This window comes from Camelus dromedarius, chromosome 16, assembly GCF_036321535.1.
Source record: "Camelus dromedarius isolate mCamDro1 chromosome 16, mCamDro1.pat, whole genome shotgun sequence".
Classification (NCBI taxonomy): Eukaryota; Metazoa; Chordata; class Mammalia; order Artiodactyla; family Camelidae; genus Camelus; species Camelus dromedarius.
The window spans coordinates 27051654-27072013 of NC_087451.1; the positions used below are offsets into that span (position 1 = coordinate 27051654).

General features: G+C 60.2%; 2 protein-coding genes across 12 annotated transcripts in view; one reads left to right on the plus strand and one right to left on the minus strand.

Annotated features, from left to right (window-relative positions):
- Positions 1-13500, plus strand: part of B3GNTL1 (UDP-GlcNAc:betaGal beta-1,3-N-acetylglucosaminyltransferase like 1) — a 76436-nt gene extending 62936 nt beyond the window's left edge. For 8 of the 9 annotated variants that reach the window (XM_031469447.2, XM_064494849.1, XM_031469445.2 and 5 more), the window contains 6 exons: positions 1137-1261; positions 7127-7262; positions 7343-7411; positions 7635-7709; positions 10323-10427; positions 11537-13500. In XM_031469447.2, the coding sequence (XP_031325307.2) occupies positions 1137-1261; positions 7127-7262; positions 7343-7411; positions 7635-7709; positions 10323-10403 (486 nt within the window). In that variant the 3' untranslated portion in view covers positions 10404-10427; positions 11537-13500. Of the gene's footprint in view, positions 1-1136; positions 5775-7126; positions 7263-7342; positions 7412-7634; positions 7710-10322; positions 10428-11536 lie in introns of those variants that run through there. The other variant, XR_010384369.1, reaches the window with a different exon arrangement.
- The window catches only part of TBCD (tubulin folding cofactor D), a 123125-nt gene continuing 115832 nt past the window's right edge, over positions 13068-20360 (minus strand). For all 3 annotated transcript variants that reach the window (XM_031469443.2, XM_064494812.1, XM_064494813.1), the window contains 6 exons: positions 19967-20044; positions 18687-18776; positions 18443-18530; positions 17499-17605; positions 17048-17132; positions 13068-13303 (listed from right to left, as the gene is read on the minus strand). In XM_031469443.2, coding sequence (XP_031325303.2) covers positions 13289-13303; positions 17048-17132; positions 17499-17605; positions 18443-18530; positions 18687-18776; positions 19967-20044 — 463 coding nt within the window. In that variant the 3' untranslated portion in view covers positions 13068-13288. The remainder of the gene's footprint in view (positions 13304-17047; positions 17133-17498; positions 17606-18442; positions 18531-18686; positions 18777-19966; positions 20045-20360) is intronic.

Genomic DNA, 20360 nt, shown 5'->3' on the forward strand with positions numbered 1-20360 from the left:
ATTAGAGCAAGGAGCAGTGCTGTTGCCACAGCTGCCCTGAACTTGTGCGTCTGGCCTGCTTGTCAGCGTATGCTGTGGGCACCTTCTGGCAGAGCTGAAAACACAGTCTTGAAACTTGATTTTTAATTAGCATTTTATTGTAAATCTTTTCACATCCTCGTGCTCTTTGTGAAGTGGCTTGAGTCTCCACATGGGTCCATCAGGAAGCAAGGATGTCTGCGCTTTTCCCGCAGCTCATTCCTCTGTCCTGCAGCCCTGACCTCATGCGGTGTGTCCGTAAAGAGCACAGTGTCCCGAGGCCCCGGCACCAGGTCGGAGGCCTTGTGAAGGCAGAGTGTAGCGCCCTGGGGGTAAGAGCCTGGGACTCCCGCCGAGTCGCCCTGGGCCTGGGGCTGCTGCGCCTCGGTTCGGCCTGGGGGACGCTCACCACGGGGTGTGGACATGTGCCCAAGGGTCCCCTCTCTCGGAGGTGATAGCCACCAGGCTGCACCAGGACGTGGAGGCGGTCAGCCCAAAATGGCGTTGGTACCACCTTGGCTGAGCTGAGCTCGGGGGTTTGAGAGCAAAAGCAGCCTCTGCCTGGAGCCGTGTGTCCTGCAGGGTCCCCATCCCCACCATCACTGGGATCTGCCCACCAGATGCCCCTCTGGGGACCTCCCTGCCCAGATGCTCTTTAGTTCTCACTTTGAGTTCAGGAGAGAGGAGCCGCCGTGGTTCCCTGTCAGGACTGAGGCCTGCCAGCCCCAGACTGACCGGCCGGGCAGCGGCATCCCCAGCACCAGGCCCTGCTCTAAGTCCAGCCCCAGCGCACGGTGGGCAAGCTGCCTGGCTCCTCCAGCCAGGGGCGAGAGGGCCTGCTGTCCCAGGACGCAGCACCCAGAGGGGCCTGCAGACCCCCTGCAGCAGGGGTCATGGGGTCGAGGGTCGGGAGTAGCTGGTGGCCATGAGTGAGGGCACCGCTGGCCCTTTGGCAACTTCTCGCCCTGCAGGCGCCTCTTGTGGTCACACTTGCCCAGCGACATCTGTGTGCGGGGGCAGCTGGACGTGTTGTCTGCCGGCTCAAGTGGCCTGACGGAGGGCGCTGGACACAGGTGTGTTTTCTGTCCCGAGTGAGACATGCCTCCTTTGTCCCGCAGGGTGTCCCCGAGGACCTGCTGTTCTTCTACGAGCACCTCAGGAAGGGCGGCGGGGTTGTCCGTGTGGACCAGAGCCTCCTCCTTTACCGCTACCACCCCGGCGCAGCCACACACTCCGTCCTCGAGTACGCGGCCTGGCCGGGCATGGTGGGGTGCCCAAAGCCCTGGCTGGTCAGCAGGGCAGATGCAGTGACCCCAGTCTGGTCTCTGCCCCGAGACAGGGAATCTGGGAGCTGGGCCGTCCCTGGAGGTTGTCGGGGGCCTGGGGACCAGCGCTTCCCCAGGGCAAGGAAGGCCAGCATCTGTCCTTCCTGAGGTCTTGTCCCCACTGTGAGCTGACAGGGCTCGGGTGACCCTGCCCCACCAGCTGCCGTGGTGACAGGGGGCTGCACATGCACCTGCTTCTCCCCACCGAGGGGGCTGCGGGGACACAGGCTGGGCCACACCCCCTACGTCCTACGTGGGGCATCCCCCGGGCCCCAAGGCCAGAGCCACCACGTCCCGGGTGCACTTGAGGCTGACTGCCAGGACAGGGCAGGAGACGGCGGGAATGCAGGCGGAGGGAAGCAAGGGAGGGCGTGTTCTTACTGCTTTATTTTGAAGTGTGCGTGCACACGTGTATGTGTCCATGTGCGCACGTATGTGGCTGCTGCATTTCACATGACTACAAGCATGCGTCCCCTTTGGTGCCATCGCAATGCTGCCCACTTATGGGGACGGACAGCGGGGCCCTGAAGAAGGTCTGTGATCAAGGGCTCCTCTGGATGGAAAGAGCTTGGCGCAGAGACGTGTGTCTGTGCTTCTGGAAGGGGGCAGGCTCGTCCTCCCCCTGGAGGAGGCAACACTCGTTGGGAGGTGCGGCTTCTCAGCTTCTGCCCTGGGAGGTCTAAGGCCACTGACGCTGAGGGAGCGGCGTCCACTGCCGAGGGGCTGTGATGCTTGCTCGTGCAGGTGCCGGGGAGAGGGGGCCGGACTGCAGCGTCCCTGAAGCTGAGGCGTAGCTTCTTTGTCTTCCAGCGCTGAGCAGAACAACTCGGTTTCTCTTCTGTTAAACCTGAATTTTGATACAGTAGCATGGTGAGGTGTCATGGTTCGGGAGTTCACTGTCATGCACTTGATTCAGTGCAAATGGGATTTGCACACATGGGGCAAAGGTCATCTTAGAGGGGACGTAACAATCCTAAATGTGTCTATTCCTAATCACAGAATTTGAAAATAAGTGAAGCAAAAACTGACAGGAAGAAAGGGAGAAACACAAATTCACAGTTACAGGTGGAGACTTTAGTTCTCCTTTCTCAGGGGCTGATCGAAGTAGCGGGAGTCTGTAAGGAGACAGAAGATTTGAACAGCACTGTTACCAGCGTGACGGAACAGACATTTACAGAGCACTGCATTCGACTGCAGAGAACCTGTTCTTTTAAAGTGCAAGTAGACAGTACTTTGGGCCAATAAACAAACCTGAGTAAACTTTAAATGACAGATCGTGCAAGATACGTTTTACAACGTAGAAATCATTAACACATCTTAAAAATCCAAAATACTTGGAAATAAAGCAACCAAGAGTAAAAAATCACAAAGGATATTAGAAAAAAACTAAGTTGATGACAACAGTACTTCGGAATTTATGAAATGTAGCTAAAGCAGGATTTATTGTAAAATTTTACAACTTTAAAAACATGTTACAGAAGAAACTATAGAGTCATCTATGTCTCCACGTTTAAAAGTCACTAAAAGTAAACTCAAACAGCAGGAGAGAAAGGAAGAACTGAAGATGATGAAACTGAAAAAAACCAGCAAAGCTAAGAACTGGTTTGAAATGAAATCAGTACGATTGATAAACCTTTAATGAGACTGACTTTGAAAAGGAAACACAGTTACCAAATTACCAATATATTGAAATGAAAGAGGGGGCATCGCAAGTCCAACAAACATTTAAAGTATAAATAATAATTGAAAATAGATCCACAATTTAAAACCTTGATAAAGCCAAGTCACATGGCTTTACTGATACATTCTCTCAAAAACGTAAGGAGGAAATGATACCAACATAAGTTCTCTCAGGAAACAGATGGAGAGAAAGATCTACTGGGCGTTGGGAAGGAGCTCCCGACTCGCCTCACGAGACCAGCGTGACTGACACCGAAGTGCCACCAGAATATTACAGGGAAATAAAAGTACAGACCAGTATCCCTTCTGACAATAGGTGCAGAAATCACTCATGAAATATTGCCAGGTCAAGTTCAGAAGCGTCTATGAAAAAATAATACCTCTATCTGGTTTAACATTCAAAAATCAATTGGTACAATTCACTGCAGTAACAGAAGAAAGAAGAATCACGTGATCAACCACCAACGCAGAGAAAGCACCTGACAGAATTCAGTGCCCATTTGTGATTCTGCAAAACTCTCAGCAAACTATAAATGGAAGGAGACGTCCTCACCCTGATGGTATCTACACAAACCTACATCAGCCTCGTACCTCGTGTTTAAAGACAGAAAGCCTTCCCTTCTAAGGTCAGGAGGAAGCAAGGTGAAAGTCACTGCTTCCCTTCAGCACTGCAGTGGAGGTCAGTGCAGCAAGACAAGGAAAAGGAGAGGCACAGGCTCGAGAAGTGGAGTGAAACTCGCGTCACTTGTGGGCGGCGTGACTGTGTTTCTCAAGAAATTAGAAACAGTAACTTAGCAAGTCTTCTAGGATGTAAGTTTATAGACCTGCAGCAAACAATGGAAAAACGCAGTTTAAAACAATGTGCAATGGCATCGGGTCAGTTTAACAAGGCACATGTATGTTCTCTACAACCTGCCAAAAAGTGCTGCGGGAAATTACAGAAAACCTGTGATGCAGACGGAGAGAGAGGCCACCCTCACGGGAGGAGAGACTCAGTATTGGCAACGTCACTTCTCCCCAGACTGGTCTGTAGACTCAGTGCAGTAAAAGTCCCAGCTGGCTTCTTTGTAGAAACTGATAATCTGATTTTAAAATTTACATGAAAATCACAAGGCCCAGAATGGTCTAAACCACCTTGAAAACAACGAAGTTTGAGGACTCACCGTGCCCGACTCTAAGCCGTGCTCTGGAGCTACAGCGATCAGGAGCGTGGAATGACAGCGCAAAGACAGATCAGTGAAGCGGAGCAGAGTCCACAGACTCAAGATTCAAGATTGGTTTTCAACAGTCTCCAAAGGCATTCAACAGAAAAAGAAAAATATTTTCAAAAGCATATCCATATGGAAAAGAAGAATCTCATACCCTAGAGAGAAAGTAACTTTAGAAGGCTTAGACAGAAACACAGAAGCAGCGAAAATGTACAGCTCCTGGGAGAAAGCATAGGGGAGCATCTCCACAGCGTGGGGACAAGTGAACAGTCAGCAGAGACGAGACCAGAATCTGTAACCACTTACCAACCGGACTTCATCAACGTTAAAAACTTCTGCTCACAAGAATACACCATTAGGAAAATGGGTACGCAAGCCACAGACTGGAGGAAAGCAGCCACAAGTCTGTGCATCTCACAGAGGGCTAGCGTGGAGGGCACGTGAAGAACCTGTATCGCCCAAGACAAAAACAAGCAAAATACTTCACGGGGGGCGACACTTCACACAGCGATACCGCATCAACAATCAGAGACACAGTTCTACTCTGCACGCCTAATGGAAGGGCCGACGTCAACGTCTGCAGCCCCAGACTGCGGCGAGGATGTGGAGCTACCTCCGGACGCTCGCACGTCGTCCTCAGAAGAGGCGGCAATGCAGCCACTCTGGAAGACTGGGGGCCTTATTTCATTAATTACACTGACCCCTGCCCTCTGACCCAGCAATTCCACGTGTAGGCGCATATCCTGGAGAAGTGAATGCACTGCTCAGCGCTCACTGTCAGCAGCCGAGAGTGGAAGAGCCCAGATGCCCCTCCATGGGCAACGGGCGAGCCCCCTCCGCACGCAGAGCCTGCAGAATGGCGATTAATTGCCAATCTACGGTTAGAAGGAGAAGCCAGACACAAAAGCACGCACGCTGCGGCTTCCACTTACAGCAGGCTCCCCAGCAGGCAGCGCTGGTGCACGGTGCACGGGAGAGATGGGCTTCCTCTGGGGAAGGGGGACCTTCTGGGGGGTGCAGGTGTTACATGGACGCGTACGTCTGTCATAACTGACCGACCCTGTGTGCACTGAACGTCCTTGCTCCTACCCCCTGTAAACTGCCTGCATTCGAGTTACTAAGATACTGGCAAATGCTTCTTCAAAGGAGTAACCACATTCCCACCATCCGTAAATGGAACGGGAAACTGGGTGAACAGAGTACAAAGGTGGTTACGGGCCCGCAGAGCCAAGAAAAGCCAGGACGCCTGGAACCCCTCCGGGCCTCCCACACGCACCCTCACTTTGAGCTCCTGGGAAGCAAGGTGAGGTGAGGCGGCTCCGTGAGGGCCTGGTGGTGGCCTCCTCCCGGGTGTCGGGGCCCGGCAGCTGGCCAGAGAGCTGAGCCACACACCGCATCCTGTTTGCATGTGATTGTCTTTCATGTTGAGACCTTTCTCTCTTTTTGCAGCGTGAGGTTTTGCCACCCACAAGGTAGAAGAAGTGATCTCATGTCAGTTTCTGTGTCGGATTAAAGTCTTTGCGCAGCAAAACCCCACAGAGCAGTAAGTGCCGATAGCACCCTCAGGCTTGTCGATAGTTGAATTCCTTCAGACTCTCTCCCAGAAGCCTTCTGGGTAAGAGTGCTTCCCTACACTTTAAGTTGAGAATATATCACTTAATTTAACAGGTTCCACCATGAAACCCTTCAGCCAGAGGCATAAAGTAACAGGCCCTGAGCCAGTGTCTCCCCTCCCAGCCCCCACGCCTCCCAGGCTCTGTTTCCCACACCGTCCACTTCATACTCTTACTGTGCGTGATGTCTCTCTAAACAATACGGTTTTCCTCTTTAGAATGAGGCCCACGGCCCCTTCCCACCTGCTGCCCCTGTGGTGGGGCTCCTGAGGTGGTCTGGACTCGCGGGAAGTTGTTTTGTCCTCAGTCTGGCCTCGGTTCCTTGGGTGCTGCCGACGCTGCGTGCTGACAGCCGTGCAGGCGGGGTCTTGTTTGGGTTGGAGTGAGTCTTGCTCGTGAGTTTCTCTCCAAAATGATGTGCTCTGTGGCCCGGACTGGGGCGTTACTCACCTTGAGAGCCCCTTGGCCCCTACATCTGCTCAGCACAGTCCTAATTGAGACGTCACAAGTGGCTGGTGGGCGGACGGGCCCAGCAGTCAGGGCTCACCCCGAGCAGGTGGACACTGCATCCAGTGCCCCAGTCACATCAGAGTGGGCCCCACGCCCCCAGCCAGTCCCAGACCCCACCTGGAGGAACTGCTCCCTTGAGACGTCCCGTGGGGCACTGGGAGCTGGTCGCCACGGAGAACACAGCAGGGTGGGGGCCGTTGCACCGCGGGTTCCATACTGCCACCCAGGTTGGGGTCCAACCCACGCTGCAGAGGGTGGCCGCAGGCTCCGGGGAGGGGGCGTGAGGGCCGGTCTGCTCGTCCCAGAAAGGGCTCCGAGAGAGGGTCCGCGGAAGGACGCTTATGTCAGGGATGCCTCTGGGGAGGAAGACTCGCAGTCTGTTCCACTGAATGCCTGGAGGACCCCCCTCAGCCACCTTGATTCCTAAGTGATGGTTTCACGTCTGCGCCGAGGGCCAGCCTGGACCTCAGGTCTGCATAGAGCAAGGGCTCACGGAGGGGCCCAGCCGTCTGGGCAGCGTCCACAGGACACCGAGCCATGTGGCAGCCTGAGGTGGGGAGTTGTGTCCAGGCCGCTCTGGTCACAGTGACCATGGTGGCAGGTGCCAGATGTCAGGGGGGCCGGGTCTCCCTTGGGCTGAGTGTCCCCCACACTTCCTGAGCGTGTGGGCGTGGGCTCTGCCGCCCGGGGGTTCGTGTGAGGACGGGGCAGTCTGGGAGTGGGGCAGCGGGAGGCCCCGCCCTCCTGGGTCACCCCTCTCCCCTCCCTGCAGGACCACCATCTGGACCCACCGAGTCCGCTTCCTGGAGGAGCGGGCCCTGCCGCACTGGGCGACCTTCACCATCTGGAACGCGGGCAGGCAGGGCCGCCGGCTCTACCGCAGCCTGACAGCTGAGTCGCGGCGCAAGGTGAGGCCCTCTGTCCCTCCTCTCCCTGGCCCAGCAGCGTGGCTGCCACCGCCCCTGAGGCTGGCTCCCGTGTCCCCCAGGTGGTGGCTTTCTGTGATGTGGACCAGAACAAGATCAAGAAGGGTTTCTACTGCTACGAGGAGTCTCAGGTGCGTGGGGGCCGCCCCGGGGCCTTCTGAGTGGACGCTGCCAGAACCTTCCTCTCTGTGAAAGGCCATCTGGGCCCAGGCCTGCCGCCAGCCCTGCATCCTGGCTCTCAGGGCTGGAGAGCGCTGCCCATTGTTGCTGTGGGGATGGGCAAGGGGCTGGAGACCAGGTCTGAACTCCTGAGGAACCAGCGTGGGGCAGCACCCGGGCCTCCTCTCCCCGCAGGAACGGCCCAAGCCGCGGGTTCCGGTCCTGCACTTCCGAGCCGCCAGGCCACCCTTCGTCATCTGCGTGAAGCTGGTGAGTGCGGGCCTGGGCCAGGGGAGCCCCAGGTTGGGAGTCTGCATTATGTCCCCCAGGGACCGTGGGCTAGGACCAGAGGTGGTGGCCCCTGCTCCAGGGGCCACGCGACAGCTGCAGGCAACACCTCTCCTGTTCCCCCGGGCACAGGTGCCGGGCGGCGCAGCGCATGTCTCTGGGCTCTGGGCTGGACATCAGGGTCCCACAGCTCAGGGCCCTGGGACTCCCTCTTTTTCGCTGTGTGGCCGGCTCTCTTGAACTCATGCCTTTCCGGGGGCAGCCCCCGTTGGGCGGGCTCCCACACCATGAAACCCGCCAGTGGGCTCTGGCGGTGGGACGTCCTTGTGTCTGAGCAGCTGTGGAGGCCTTGGCCGCCCAACCCCGGCCTGTCCAGCTCGTCTCATTGTTCGCTGGAGCTCTGCGCGCAGCCAGCACTGATCCTTTGTCATTAGTGTTTGGCAGGTACTTTGTCTGTCTGTGACTTGGCTCCTCGGTTCTTCCCCAGAACAACTTATCTTGAATGTGGTGCATTTATCAACCTTTCTCTTAGAATGAACGCTTCTAGTGGCTCGTTTTGGAATTTCTTCTCACAGTCGGATAGATCACCACACGTCTATCACGTCTACGTACAAAAACCCACCCCAACTGCGGGCCTGGGTCAGCGCGTGTGGCTGGTGGACAGTGACGGGTGGTGAGCAGGGCCCTTGCTGTGCCCTTGGGGGTCGTGGGGGACACAGGACCTCTGAGGTTGAAACCTCGGTAACCAGGGTGCCCAACCAAGGCCTTCCTGGAGGCGGCGGCTTTTGTGGAAGGGAGGCAGATGCCACAGTCAGGCAGTAGCAGCGGGGAAGCCGGCAGGACGTGCCTCTGGCCCCCACATCAGGTGCAGACACTTGTCAAGCCTCGGGCTTGGGGCCCCCTGGCCCTCATACATTCTGACAGAGCTGGCCCACTCCACTGCACAGAGGTCCGAGGACCTGTGTGTGTGGCGGACAAGTGCGTGGAGGGAGGTGGAGAGGGGACAGCCCTTCATGGGTGGCTGCTTTTAAAGGCCTGCATCCCCTCTGCACTGACTGGTGTTTACTTTCAACTTCTAACTGCAGTTGACGGCTGGTCCAGGCACCTCCGCAGGGGCCCTGCCAGGCAGGCCAGGGTGGTGCGTCCTGACAGTCAGGCAGTCAGGCAGGGACCAGCCCCTCGCCCCCAGGTGCCACTGTGGGGAAGTGGGTGTGAGAAGAAGCCTGGGGGAGCCTCCAGCCTGCGTGGCCAGGCGCGTCCCACACTCCTGCCTAGTGAGACCTGCTGCCCGACGCTGCCCTGCCCAGCCGCTCTGCCGTTTCTCTGCCCCTCTCAGCGCAGAGCGTGGTTGTGGTTCCTGAGGCTCCAGATCCTCCACGTCATGTTTGTGAGCCCAGCTGCCCCTTCTCCGCCTGTCTGTTCCAGGACCCAGCCGTAGGCATCACACTGGAGCTGCGTGTGGGGGTCCTGCCTGCCCGGTTCTCTTCGTGGGTCGTCGGGTGGCTGTGACGACGCCCAGGAAGTGGCCAGGCTGGGGGACATGCCCAGAGGCAGGAAGGGGTCCCAGGCCTCACTGACTGGACGGTGGGATCACTTCCTCTTTCTGACACTTCCCGTCTGTTTCTTGTCCCGGGAGCGTGTCTGCTCCTGACCCGTGGGCGTTGTGTGTCTGCGCTGGGCTCTGACCCTTCACTGGTTTTATCCCAGCCTTTCCATTCTCCCATTGATGGGATATGCCCGCTTGCGGCAGCATCGAACCTGAATGGTCTTGGGAAGTTGGAGTCCCCTTCTGCGTCAGGGCGGGCCTGCCCTCCCAGTGTCCCTCCACAAGCCCAGGTCTGTGGCCAGACTCTGGGCTGGGCTGGCCCCGAGCCGAGCTGTGTTTTGTTGGAAAACGCAGCAGCAGAGATAATGGGGGAAGCGGGGTCTGAGGGTGGAGGGCAGGTGCAGGGCAGGAAGTGGTGCAGGTGTTTCGGGGTGGAATGGTTTTCACTCACGTGCTTCCAACAACGCCCAGGTATAGCAGCCAGAGGAGCAGTGACAGCCCAGGGCCAGGCGAGGCCCCGTGCTGGGCCCAGGGTCAGACGGAGCACGCCCAGCAGGCACGAGCCTGGTGGCCAGGCGCCCCCACTTTGCTGGGCAGGAGGTGGGTGGGGCTGGGCAGCAGGCCCTGGAAGAGGAGTGGAGCCTGCGCTGTTTCCCGAAGCCCTGCCATGGCCCCGGGTCTGGAGCAGGGAGGGGCAGCATCCCTGCACAGGCCCAGCTGCAGGGTTTGGGGACCTGCCCCCGAGAAGCCTCGGGTGGAGCCTGCTTCCTGGCAGGGCCACAGCCCCCTCGGCCACGGGGACAGTACGGAGCAGGAGGGCTCCGTCAGCAGCTGGTGGTTGAGTTGAATACCCGCGTCCCCGGGGGGGCCGGCTGCCTCCCTCGTGGCCAGTGGGACAGTGAGGCCGCAGCCGGCAGGGTCCCTTCTGGCCCCTCTCAGCAGTTGGTTAGAAGTTCACAGGGGGCCCCAAACCCCAGGCCCCCAAGGGAGGCTCTCTGGTGGGGGCCGGGGGAGGCCTGGCTAGAGCCAGACGGTGGCTCCTCCCACAGGACCTCACGGGGGGCGCATTTGAAGACAACCTGCGGTCGCTGCACCTGCAGGAGGGCCGGGATTTCCTTCACTTCAGCTGACGGACCCACGGCAGCCACGCCCAGGTACGTGGGGCCCCCGCAGCCTGGGGTCTGGAAAGCGTGTCTGTTTTTACCATGTGCTACTCTCGCCCCTGCTTCTGAAAACCCACACGCCAGCGGCTGTTCTCGTTACGCGGTCGCTGGGCTCCCTGTGCACGGCCCCGCACCTGCCCCCTGCGGTTCATCCGCTCGAGTCAGGAGGGGCTCTCGGCCCGGGGGACCTGCCCCCACGACCGGCCTGGGGGGCCTCTGTCGTCACACCTGGGAAGGGGCTCTGCTGCTGAGCTTTCTACAACGCACGGGACGGCCCCCACGGCAAAGAGCTGTTTGACCCCAAACATCAGCAGTGACGAGGCTGGAAAAGCAGCCGTGCAAGAGGGGTGTGTTTTACCCGAAGACCCCACTTTGTTCTCTCCCCTGGGGGGCAGCTGTCCTGGACATCAGTGTGTCCGAGGTGACGGTCACTCTCCTCAAGCCCACGTGTCCTCCCGCAGACACGCACGCACTCCGTCCGCCCCCCCGTCCGCGCATGCGGCACCGTCTCCCGAGGCGCCAGTTCCACGCGGGGCAGGTTCTCTGGCGTCTCCTGACTTTGCTTCTGTATTTGCGTTGTCTTTGCAGATCATTTCGTCAGCCCCTCCGTTCCCCACTTCTCCCTCCTGCTGTGCCTGTGGGGTTGTTAGTTCACCGTTGAGCCTTTTTTCCCCTCATCTCTCCTTGATGATTCCTAGCCCTTTTCAAAGCTGAACTTTAGAGTCTTCGGGGCACTAAGGTCCCGCTGGTGCTGCTCGTGGCCCTGTGCAACCTGGGGACGTGAGCTTACGCTCTCCTCTGCGGCGGGCTCAGGCTGCGTCCTTTTCCTTTGGGTTTTGTTTGCTGCCTCTGCCCGTGTTGTCAGCACCACCGGTTGGGGCCTGTCTGACCGCATCTCCCCTCAGCAGCACTGGGCGGAGCTAGGTCTCACGGGCCCGGCCGTGGAGGACACGGCTGTCAGGGCCGGGCCTTATGTGGCGTCTCCTCTTAGGTTTGCCCCCAGGCCTCCCAGTCAGCCTCTAGGGGTCTGCAGACGTGGATGCTCGGGCCCCGCACGTCCTGACCCAGGCCCTCACCAGCCTCTCTCCCTCTGGCCACAGGTGCTTCCTTCACTGGTCCCCGTTTGCAGCCCCACCCGGGTCTCCTGACCACCACCTCAAGATGACCACCCAGCACACCACCTGCTCCGTACTCCCTCTGCGGCTGCTTCCCGTGACACTGGCTCTGCTGCTCTGCCCCCACGGACCCGCCACCTGGACACAGGTGGGCCTGTGGAGGTTGAAGCAGGAGGTTCCCCGGGGCCTGTTGAGAGCAGGTGTGCCCAGCGGGCTCCGGCTGGCTGAGGCCGCAGCTGAGCAGGTTTTCCTTGAGCTGCAGTCAGCAGCCCTGAAAGAACTGCTTCTCCAGACGGTACCATCCAAGTGGTGAACTGGCCGGTCTCCACATCTCAAAGGCCATTTCTCTGGAATCTTTTTTGTTTAAATTATGCTGAAAACAGTTCATCTTATTCCTTCTCAAGAACTGCTTGCTTGGTTTGCCACAGCCGAGGCCCAGACAGGCTCGGTGGGCGCTGTCTCCGGCCCTCGTCTGCTGCACGGACGCAGGCGGGCCCTGTGGGAGGGGCGCCTGCCCACCAGCGTGGCCTCACAGAACCTTCCCTGTGACGTCCACCAGCTGCGGGGTCTCTGGCTAGTCTTTCATCAGAAATGGAAAGCTCCCTCATTCTCGAGGAGGAGGCATGTTTTAAGGCTTGAATGAAATGAAAAAGCTCAGCCTCAGAGGTGAGAGCCTCACACGAGTGTAACCCAAGCTTTCTCTTCCGGGGGCTAAGTGTGAAGGTAAACGTCCCTGGGAAGCCCAGCAGCTTAACCCCGGCAGGAAACCCCAACTCCCGACCAAGGCGGCAGCAGGACGTGTCCCGGCCTCCCACGCCTGCCCCCACGAGGGGACTCACTCAGGCGCAGCAGCGCTGTCCTGGGCTCGTGGCCCCAGACTTCGCCCCGGATGTCCTGCACCTGCCCGTCCAGACCTGAGCTTGTGGAACGGCAGCGCGGGGACGGCCGGCGTGAGCACAGGCCGCCGGGAGAAGAGCAGCCTGTCTTTACCCGTGTGTGACCTGCGCCGGACAAACGAGGAAAAGGTGCAACTTTATCAAGAACAACCCACGCGGTTCTTCCCACATCACCGGACACCCACATCCTGGAGGCTCCACCACGGGTCTGGGTGCCCCTCCTGGCAGACGTGAGAAGCCACTTGCCCCACGGAGTTCCGGCTGGGGTTCCGAGTGGCCGTCTCAAGCCCCCCGTGTGGTTGGAGCTGGTCCCGGCAGGATGCTGAGAAGGCAGTGTCGGCCTCTTCTGATGGAACGGAGCTGCACTGGAAGCGGGGCCGGGGGGGTAGCGCCCCACCCGCGCCCACCCTGAGCAGCGGCCTCTGGCCCTCGTTGCACCTGACACTGAGCCACCTGCGTCTCTGAGCGTGTCAGCAGCTACGACCGTGCCCGGGGGGGCCGTGCAGACACGGATGCGTCTGCAGAGACATCCCAGCACGGGGGAGGGCACGACCCCACCCCCGGCGCCCCTACTTTGTCCTCCCCGCCAGTTTTGGGGTCAGACACAAACAGACGCAGACTGCTCAGCACATGATTTTATAAGACTCGCGTCTGAGATTAATTCAAAAGCACCAACAGCCCAGGTCACTGGTGCACAGGACGCATGAGGAAAGGTCGCCTCCGGGCGCCAAGCTCTGCGTCCCCCACACGCACCAGTCGGGGTCCGTCCAGGTCTTCCATGCTGACCACACACCGGTTCCTCCTCCCCACCAGGCACGAGGGCTCAGCTTCTGGGGTGGCCTCAGCGGGCACTGGGCTGTGGGGGGACACAGGACAGGGTCAGGCTGGGCTGTGCTGTCTCCCCGGCCCGCCCGGATCCCGGTTCTGGCAGGAAACTGCATCTGTCTCGTTTCCTCAAACACAAGCTTGGGCAGCGAGTGGCAGGGAGGTTGGCTGTACTGTCCCAGCTTCACCTGTTTGTGCGACATTTTCCTAATAAAAATGTAAAAAGCACGTTTCCGTGGGAAGCTGGTGTCGTGTTTCACTCAGCCTGCCATCTCTGCCCCTGCAGTGCCATCTGGGGGCTGCAGAGCAGCGCCTGCCCCGGGTCCGGAGGGGTCCTGCAGGACCCAGAGGAGGGCCGGCAAGACAGACACCAGGACCTCCCTAGGAGGGGAGGTGAGGAGAGAGGTGGGAAAAAGACGTCACCTCAGAAGTCACTCAGTGACCAGAACCGACAGGGCGTGAACACAGTGGAGAATCCAGAACAAAGGAGAAAAAGGTGACCGAGCGGGAGGTGGGCCGAGTGTCTGATCAAGAGCGACCCGACGCGCCCTGGGACGGCGAGGGGTCCCAGCCAGACCCCAGCCGGGGCCCCTCGCCCCGGGCGGCATCTGTCTGGGAGGAGTGCTGCCCCGGAACCCGACAGAACAGGACCGGAGCAGCCAGTTACTAGAAGGGGATGTGAGGGGAGAGACATCTTTCATCCAAACAAGGACAAGAGGGAAAAAAAACAGGAACAGAAAGATGGCAGACAAACCCAATAAATCCAAAACCACACACTAAATATAAGTAGACAAAATGCTCCAATTACTAATAACCGTTGAACTGGACTTAAAAAGGGCAGCAAGCGTAACTACCTCCCGTGTAAGTGTAAGAACGTGAAGTGACGAACAAAGGTGTGTTTTACACATGAACGCCAACCGGAAGCTGCGGCGTGGCTCCGTGCACATCAAAGGAGACTAAGACGGGAAGCATCGTTACAGACACGCGGGGATATTTCCACCGGTGGTCAGCCCACCAGCACAGACTGAAGCGTACAGGCGCCTGTGACACAGCTTTAAACGCACCGCCAAAGTCGAGAAAACTGAAACCGGAAGTTGAGAAATCTACAACACGACTTCCTCAGTGACTGACAGGATGAGGGGACAGGAGAGCGTGGCCGGGCCAGGGGCCTGCGCAGCACGGCAGGGGACATACACAAACTGACACCAGGCACTGCTCTCGGCTCTGAGAACTGAGGCCGCCGCTCTGTGGCGGGAGAAGGGAGGTCACAGAGAGCCGAGGCCGGGGCTGGCTTCCCCCGAGCTGATCCAGAGCCAGAAGGCACAGCGAACGGTGGTGCTGACGCTGCTGGCGGCTGAGCGTGCGAAACCTGGGGGCCTGTCTGAGGGGGACCCACACTGCCCTGTGGTTTCCCTCCTGGGGAACGGCCCCCAGGGCCCCGCCCCAGCCAGGGTGGCACTCTGCCCACTGCCACCAAAGGGAACAGGGCTCTGGCGGAAGTGGAGGGCCAGGCCCAGGCCCCCCAAGGCTGAGGCCGAACCAGGAAACCGCAAATGCTCCCCCTTCCCCACCTGACGCCTCGCCCACGGGCTGCAGCGTCTTAACTGGGGGCTCCAGCTCTAAGTCGCAGATGCGACACCCGGAGGAGGAGGCGCCCACGACCAGGGACGAGGAGGAGGCTCTGGACCTCCCTCGGGCCCGTCACCTCGTTCCTCTCCCCCAGGCAACACGTCTGCCTTCAACAAAAGCATACCAAGTAAGTAAGACAGAAAGCAAAACAAGCAGACAATGCCAGTGTCAGGACCAGGCTCAGAAATGGCAGAGATGCTGGAGTCACCAAACGAGGGACTTGAAGCAACTGTGATCAACACGCCAGGGGCTCTCGGGGACAAAGGGGACACCGAGCAGGGACAGACGGGCAATGTGGGCAGAGATGGACACTCCGGAAGGGCCAGCGGGAGGGCTAGAAACCACTAACACCGTAGCAGACGCGGATGCCTCTGACGGGCTCGTCCTAAGACCAGACGTGGCCAAGGAAACAACCAGCAAACACGAAGATAAGGCGACGGAAACTGCCTGAACTGCAGTGCAAAGGGAAGCAAGAGTGGGAAGGGGAGACTTCTCCAGGACTGTGGGACAGTCACCCCGACGTGCAGGACTACCCGACACTGGAACGCCCAGGGCCCCAAAGCGGGGCACAAGCGCCAGGTCACTCACGGTCAGGACTCAGATCAGAGACGTCAGTTCTCGCCAAACCAACCCACAGGCTCTGAGAGACCTCAGCCCAGCTGCTGACTGGATTCACTGAGACACTGGGCATCAAGACCCCCTTGAGACCCCAGGCCCACCCCTGCGTCTCCAGGATTCAAGACCAAATCTGCATCTGTAAGACAGGGCGTTGCCGGCTCACAGATGGACAGAGACCCAGAGGACAGAGGATCCAAGAAGAGAGCTCTGACGTGTGGACTCGGGACGAGGGGCCGACACGCTGTGGCCAGCGGGGAGCTGGGTTGGCTGCACGTGTCCGCTGGCCTCTCCTCCACACCACACGCAAGCACCAAGTCCAGGGAGAGCGTGAGTCCAAACGCAGAAGGTGAAACAGCGAAGCCTTCAGGGGAAAACAGAGGCTGTCGATGTCATCGGAAGAGGTAACGACGTCGCAGCCCCTGAGACGCGCGGTATTGGAAGCACGCCCGTCAAGAGCAGGGAGCCCCGAAAACGGAGGACAGGCAGGCAGGCGGCCTGCCGGCAACACGGACGGAAGAGCACATCTGAATGGCCGAGTGCTCAGCCTCCCGTCACCAGGGATGCAGGCGAGCCCCAGCCCAGAACCACCACCGAGGGGACGGGGGGCACACCAGCCACTCGGGCCTGCTCTGTCAGCGGGGCCCGCTGGGAGGCCTCCGCCCGCAGGGGGAACGCGTGTGTCCCCACTGCCCACAGAGCTTTCACAGGCACGAGGAGCCCTGGGCCACGTGGTACGGCCGCCGCTCACTGCTGTTCCTCCCCAGCAAAAAGCTCAGGACCAGCCTCTCCAGAGCCAGGTCCAACCCCAAGTCCAGGGGGAAAGGAAGAGGACGTGCCCCCTCCCCAGCCCAGGACTGAAAAGAAACCGCAGAGCCCAGACCCCCTGCCGAGAGCATGCAAAGCAGCTCCTGATGACACAGAACCTGGAAGAGCAGCCCGGGGCCCCCGATCGCAGGAAACCACAGCCACGACGCATATGCCACACGCACCCCAGAGAACGGCGACCCCGCGGGTGGACGCCAGCAGGCCCTGGGAAAACCAGGGGCTGACAAAGTTCCCGCCGGGACAGGTGCCCAGGAGGTGGCAACGGCAGAAACACAGAAGGGCCTCTTCTCCGACCGACGGTAGGGAAGATGCTGTGCTGTGCTGAGGGCAGGAGAGGCTGGGCGGCCGCTCAGCTGGGGGCCCATTGTGGATGCTGACACGCAACCCACATAACCGTGTCCAGCAGGAGAGGGCGTGTATGCGCAGGGGGCTCCCGGGGCTCAGCCCATTGGGAGGAGCTGGCAGTGGGCACGGGGACTGGCTCCTTGGGGTATGACTCCCGCTCCCGGCCCTGCCTGTCCTGCATCCCTGGGGTCCTGAAAGCACCACATGGGCCATGATGGGGAAAGCAAGGCAGGCAGCGTGGCCCAGAACATTCTAAACCCTGGAGCTTGGGATAGGAGCTAGCCAGTGCTGCGTCTGGAGATCTCACAGAGAAACGGGCCCAGTGTTCTCCAACATGGCCTGAGGGGCATGTGGTTACCTTGGGGACCAGCTGAGGTCTGGGCACACCCAGGAGGTCACATAGGTGGTTCCGCTGGCCTCTCACGACTGGGAGCTCTGCGTCCCTGGGGAAGAAAGGGCCGGAGGAGCGTCAGCCATAAGAACAGCCCACATGGTTAAAGCTGCCACAAACTTCAAACTAAGCCTCCCGTCAGGTGTCCAAAAACCCCAAGGTAGACATTGGAGAAGAGGACACCCCACCCTGGAACCTACACCCAGGAGAACCCAGCTCATGTTGTTATTTGAGAAGAAATAATTTCACTTCAACTTTTCCCAACTGAACGCCCCAGGAAGCGCCTCCTCCTCCGAGTGGGGCTGCCCATCTTCCTTCTTTCCTCTGGAAGATTTTTGCCGAGCGACCACGGAAGGTTCTGGGCGCTCTGCTCGCTGCAGCAGCCACTCCCGGGTCAAGGGATGTGCCCTGCACTCACCAGGCCGTATCGCTGAGCACAGCCATGACCTCGTCCAGGATGTCGGCACCCACGACATCGTAGGTCAGCAGCATCTCGTACACCTGGCTGGCCGTGGCCTTCCGAATCTGGCGGGACAGAGTGCGTTGCATGGAGGGAAAGGCCCACGGCACAGAGCAGAGCTGTGGGACCCTGCCAGGGACGTGGGGATGTGGGGACAGGCCCGCCCCCAGGAGCCCCAAAAGGCACGTCTGAGAAGAGGAGGAGGAAGCTGGACGACTTTCACAGGTCAGGCAGTGTCGCTCTTACTTAAATGCTTCATTAAAAATCTTCTCATCAGGAAGTCACCTGGCACGTTTTCTGGTTGTGCCCGATGGTGACGTACCTCCTGGCACACGTGCTCCCAGACTCCCCTGGCCACCCCCAGAGCAGCTGGCCAGCAGATCAGGGCCTGAGAACCTGTGTCTCTGGTAGTGAGTGGAGCATCCAGTGACCCCACTTTGAGAACAGTTTCGTTAGGTGACAGTTCAAACTACTCAAACATTTTAGGAAAACGTCACGTTTGTGTTATTAGAAGACTGTTTCTTCTGTCAAAAACCTGCCCCTGGGGTGGGGTGAGGGTTGCGGGGGAAGGTGTTGCCCCAGCTGTAGGTGGAGCCACTGAACCCGAAACCCCACGGCAGGGCAGGGGTGCATCTGTGGCCCCACACCTGTGGCCGGGGCTCCCTCGGGGGCACAGGCCCCCCCCACTGGAGCATTTCCCTGAGGCCCAGGCTCACTGGGGGCGCGCCCAGCCCCGGGTCCCGCCCTGCGAGCCCTTCGCCCCCAGAGACCACACTCAGCAGGGCCCTCCAGGCCCACCCTCGCCTCCGCCCCCGCACTCCCACTTCTGGGGTCTGGGGTCCCGTTCTGCCCGCATCAGCCCCCGGCAGGGACGTGTGCGCCACGGAGCTGCCGACACTCACCACAGGGAACGGGTGGCAGAGCAGGAGCAGCAGCTGCAGGAGGACCCTCCTCCTCACGTCGCCGGGGAACTGCACCATCGCACAGAACCTGCGGGCACGACCCCCATCACGGGCGCCTGCCCCGCCCGCCGTAACCCCACCCCCCCAGGGAGGCTGGGCCCGGGGCCGGGGGGACCGCAAGCCGCCCTGCCCGTCACCGCCACGGGCCTGGCGACGCCACGGCTCAGGGTGGCTCACAACTCACACGGCGATGCCGGCCCGCAGCTTCTGCACGTCCTTGGACTTCCGGAGCTCCTCCCTGCAGAGCGCCAGCAGCTGCACGCCGAATGGGTGGCTGCGAGGGGAGCAGGGGCCCGCGGTGAGGACGGCGGCGCCCCCGCGGGCCAGGAGCCACGTCCCGGGACGGCGTCGGGCGACGTCGACGCCGGGTGACGTCAACTGGCTGCAGTACCAGGGCTCAGGAACAGACGGACAGACGGCCGCTGTCTCGCGCGGACAAATCCCCGCCCCCCGCCCCCTGCCCAGCGCGCCTCCGCGTCCTCACAGCCCCTCCGCAGGCCGACTCCGGGGGCCTCGCTGGCATCAGGAACCAGCCCGACGCGCACAACCAGCGCCCGGCTCGGGTCCATGGGCGGGGCAGCCGGACCGCGGGGACGGGGCGGGGCTGAGCGCAGAACCCCGGCCGCCCCGACTGCTCTGTGAGGAACGTGGGGCTGTGCTGGGGCCGGGACGTGGACGCGCTCCTGCCCCGCAGAGCGCCGGCCCAGGTCAGCCCTGCACAGCTGCGAGGGCGGAGTGGCCCAGGCTCCCTCGGACGGGCCGGGGGCACGGGAGAGCCCTCCCCGGGCGAGCGGTAGGCGGCCGCGTGGTGGCCAGTTCAGGATCGGCCCGTGACAGCAGCTCCCGCCAGAAGAAAGGTCCCCAGGACACTGCCCCGTGCTCTTAGGCTAAAGTGGGCCCCGCCCCCGCCCGCAGGGAGGCCAGGCCCAGGGGACAGAGCACAGGGACAGGGAGGCCGATGCAGTGTCTGCCACGCGCCTGTGCCTCGGGGACGGCTCCCCGCACCCTTACCCCACTGGCCTCCCCAGCCGGCGCCGCTCAGATGGGTCCCGGCTCCCCACCTGGGGTCACCTCCTCCCACACAAGCACCAGACCCCGGCACCCTGACCATCACAGCCCTCTGCCATCCCCGTCCTGCAGCCCACTCACCATCCAGTTCAGGGCCCACAACTGCCCTGACTGCAGGCCTGTCAGGTGGGATGCCCACCTGCTCACATCTACTTCCTACCCCGACAGCAGGTGCCACAGCTCGAGCCCCTGTCCTCCCCTCCCCTCGCCCACGGGTGGGAGCCACGGATGCTTCTTGGTGGCACTTACGGTGTATATAAAAGCTGGTCCTGAACGCGCTAGAAAGTTACCTCCTAGAATTCTCCTCTCTGGATCTGATCAGTTTTTCTCTAAAAGGTGAGTGACGAGACTTAACTGGTAAAGCCGCACTGAATACAGGAAAAAATAAGCACTTACTTCTCCTCTGTGGTGAAGATATCGAAGCACCCATTGGCCAGCATCTGGTCCAGCGTCTTCATAAGCGGCACAGACACTCTGAGGGGAGAGGACGGGGCACGTGGGGAACTCAGGACCTTCCCTGGACCGTTGTCAACACAACCCCAACCAAATGTGTGTAGAAAATGACAGGCCAGTTCTAAAGTTTATACAAAGGATCAAGAAATGCCCAAACAACTTAGGAAAGAAGAATGAAGCTGAAGGGCTAACACTGCTGAATTTTAAAAACCGTGGCAATGCTCAAGTGATCGCAACAGTGTGGCCCTGGTGTGAAGACAAGCGAAGCGTCAAGGGACAGCCAAGAGCCCAGACCAGGCTGCAGGTCCCCACTGCTGACAACGGTGCAAAGGCAGGA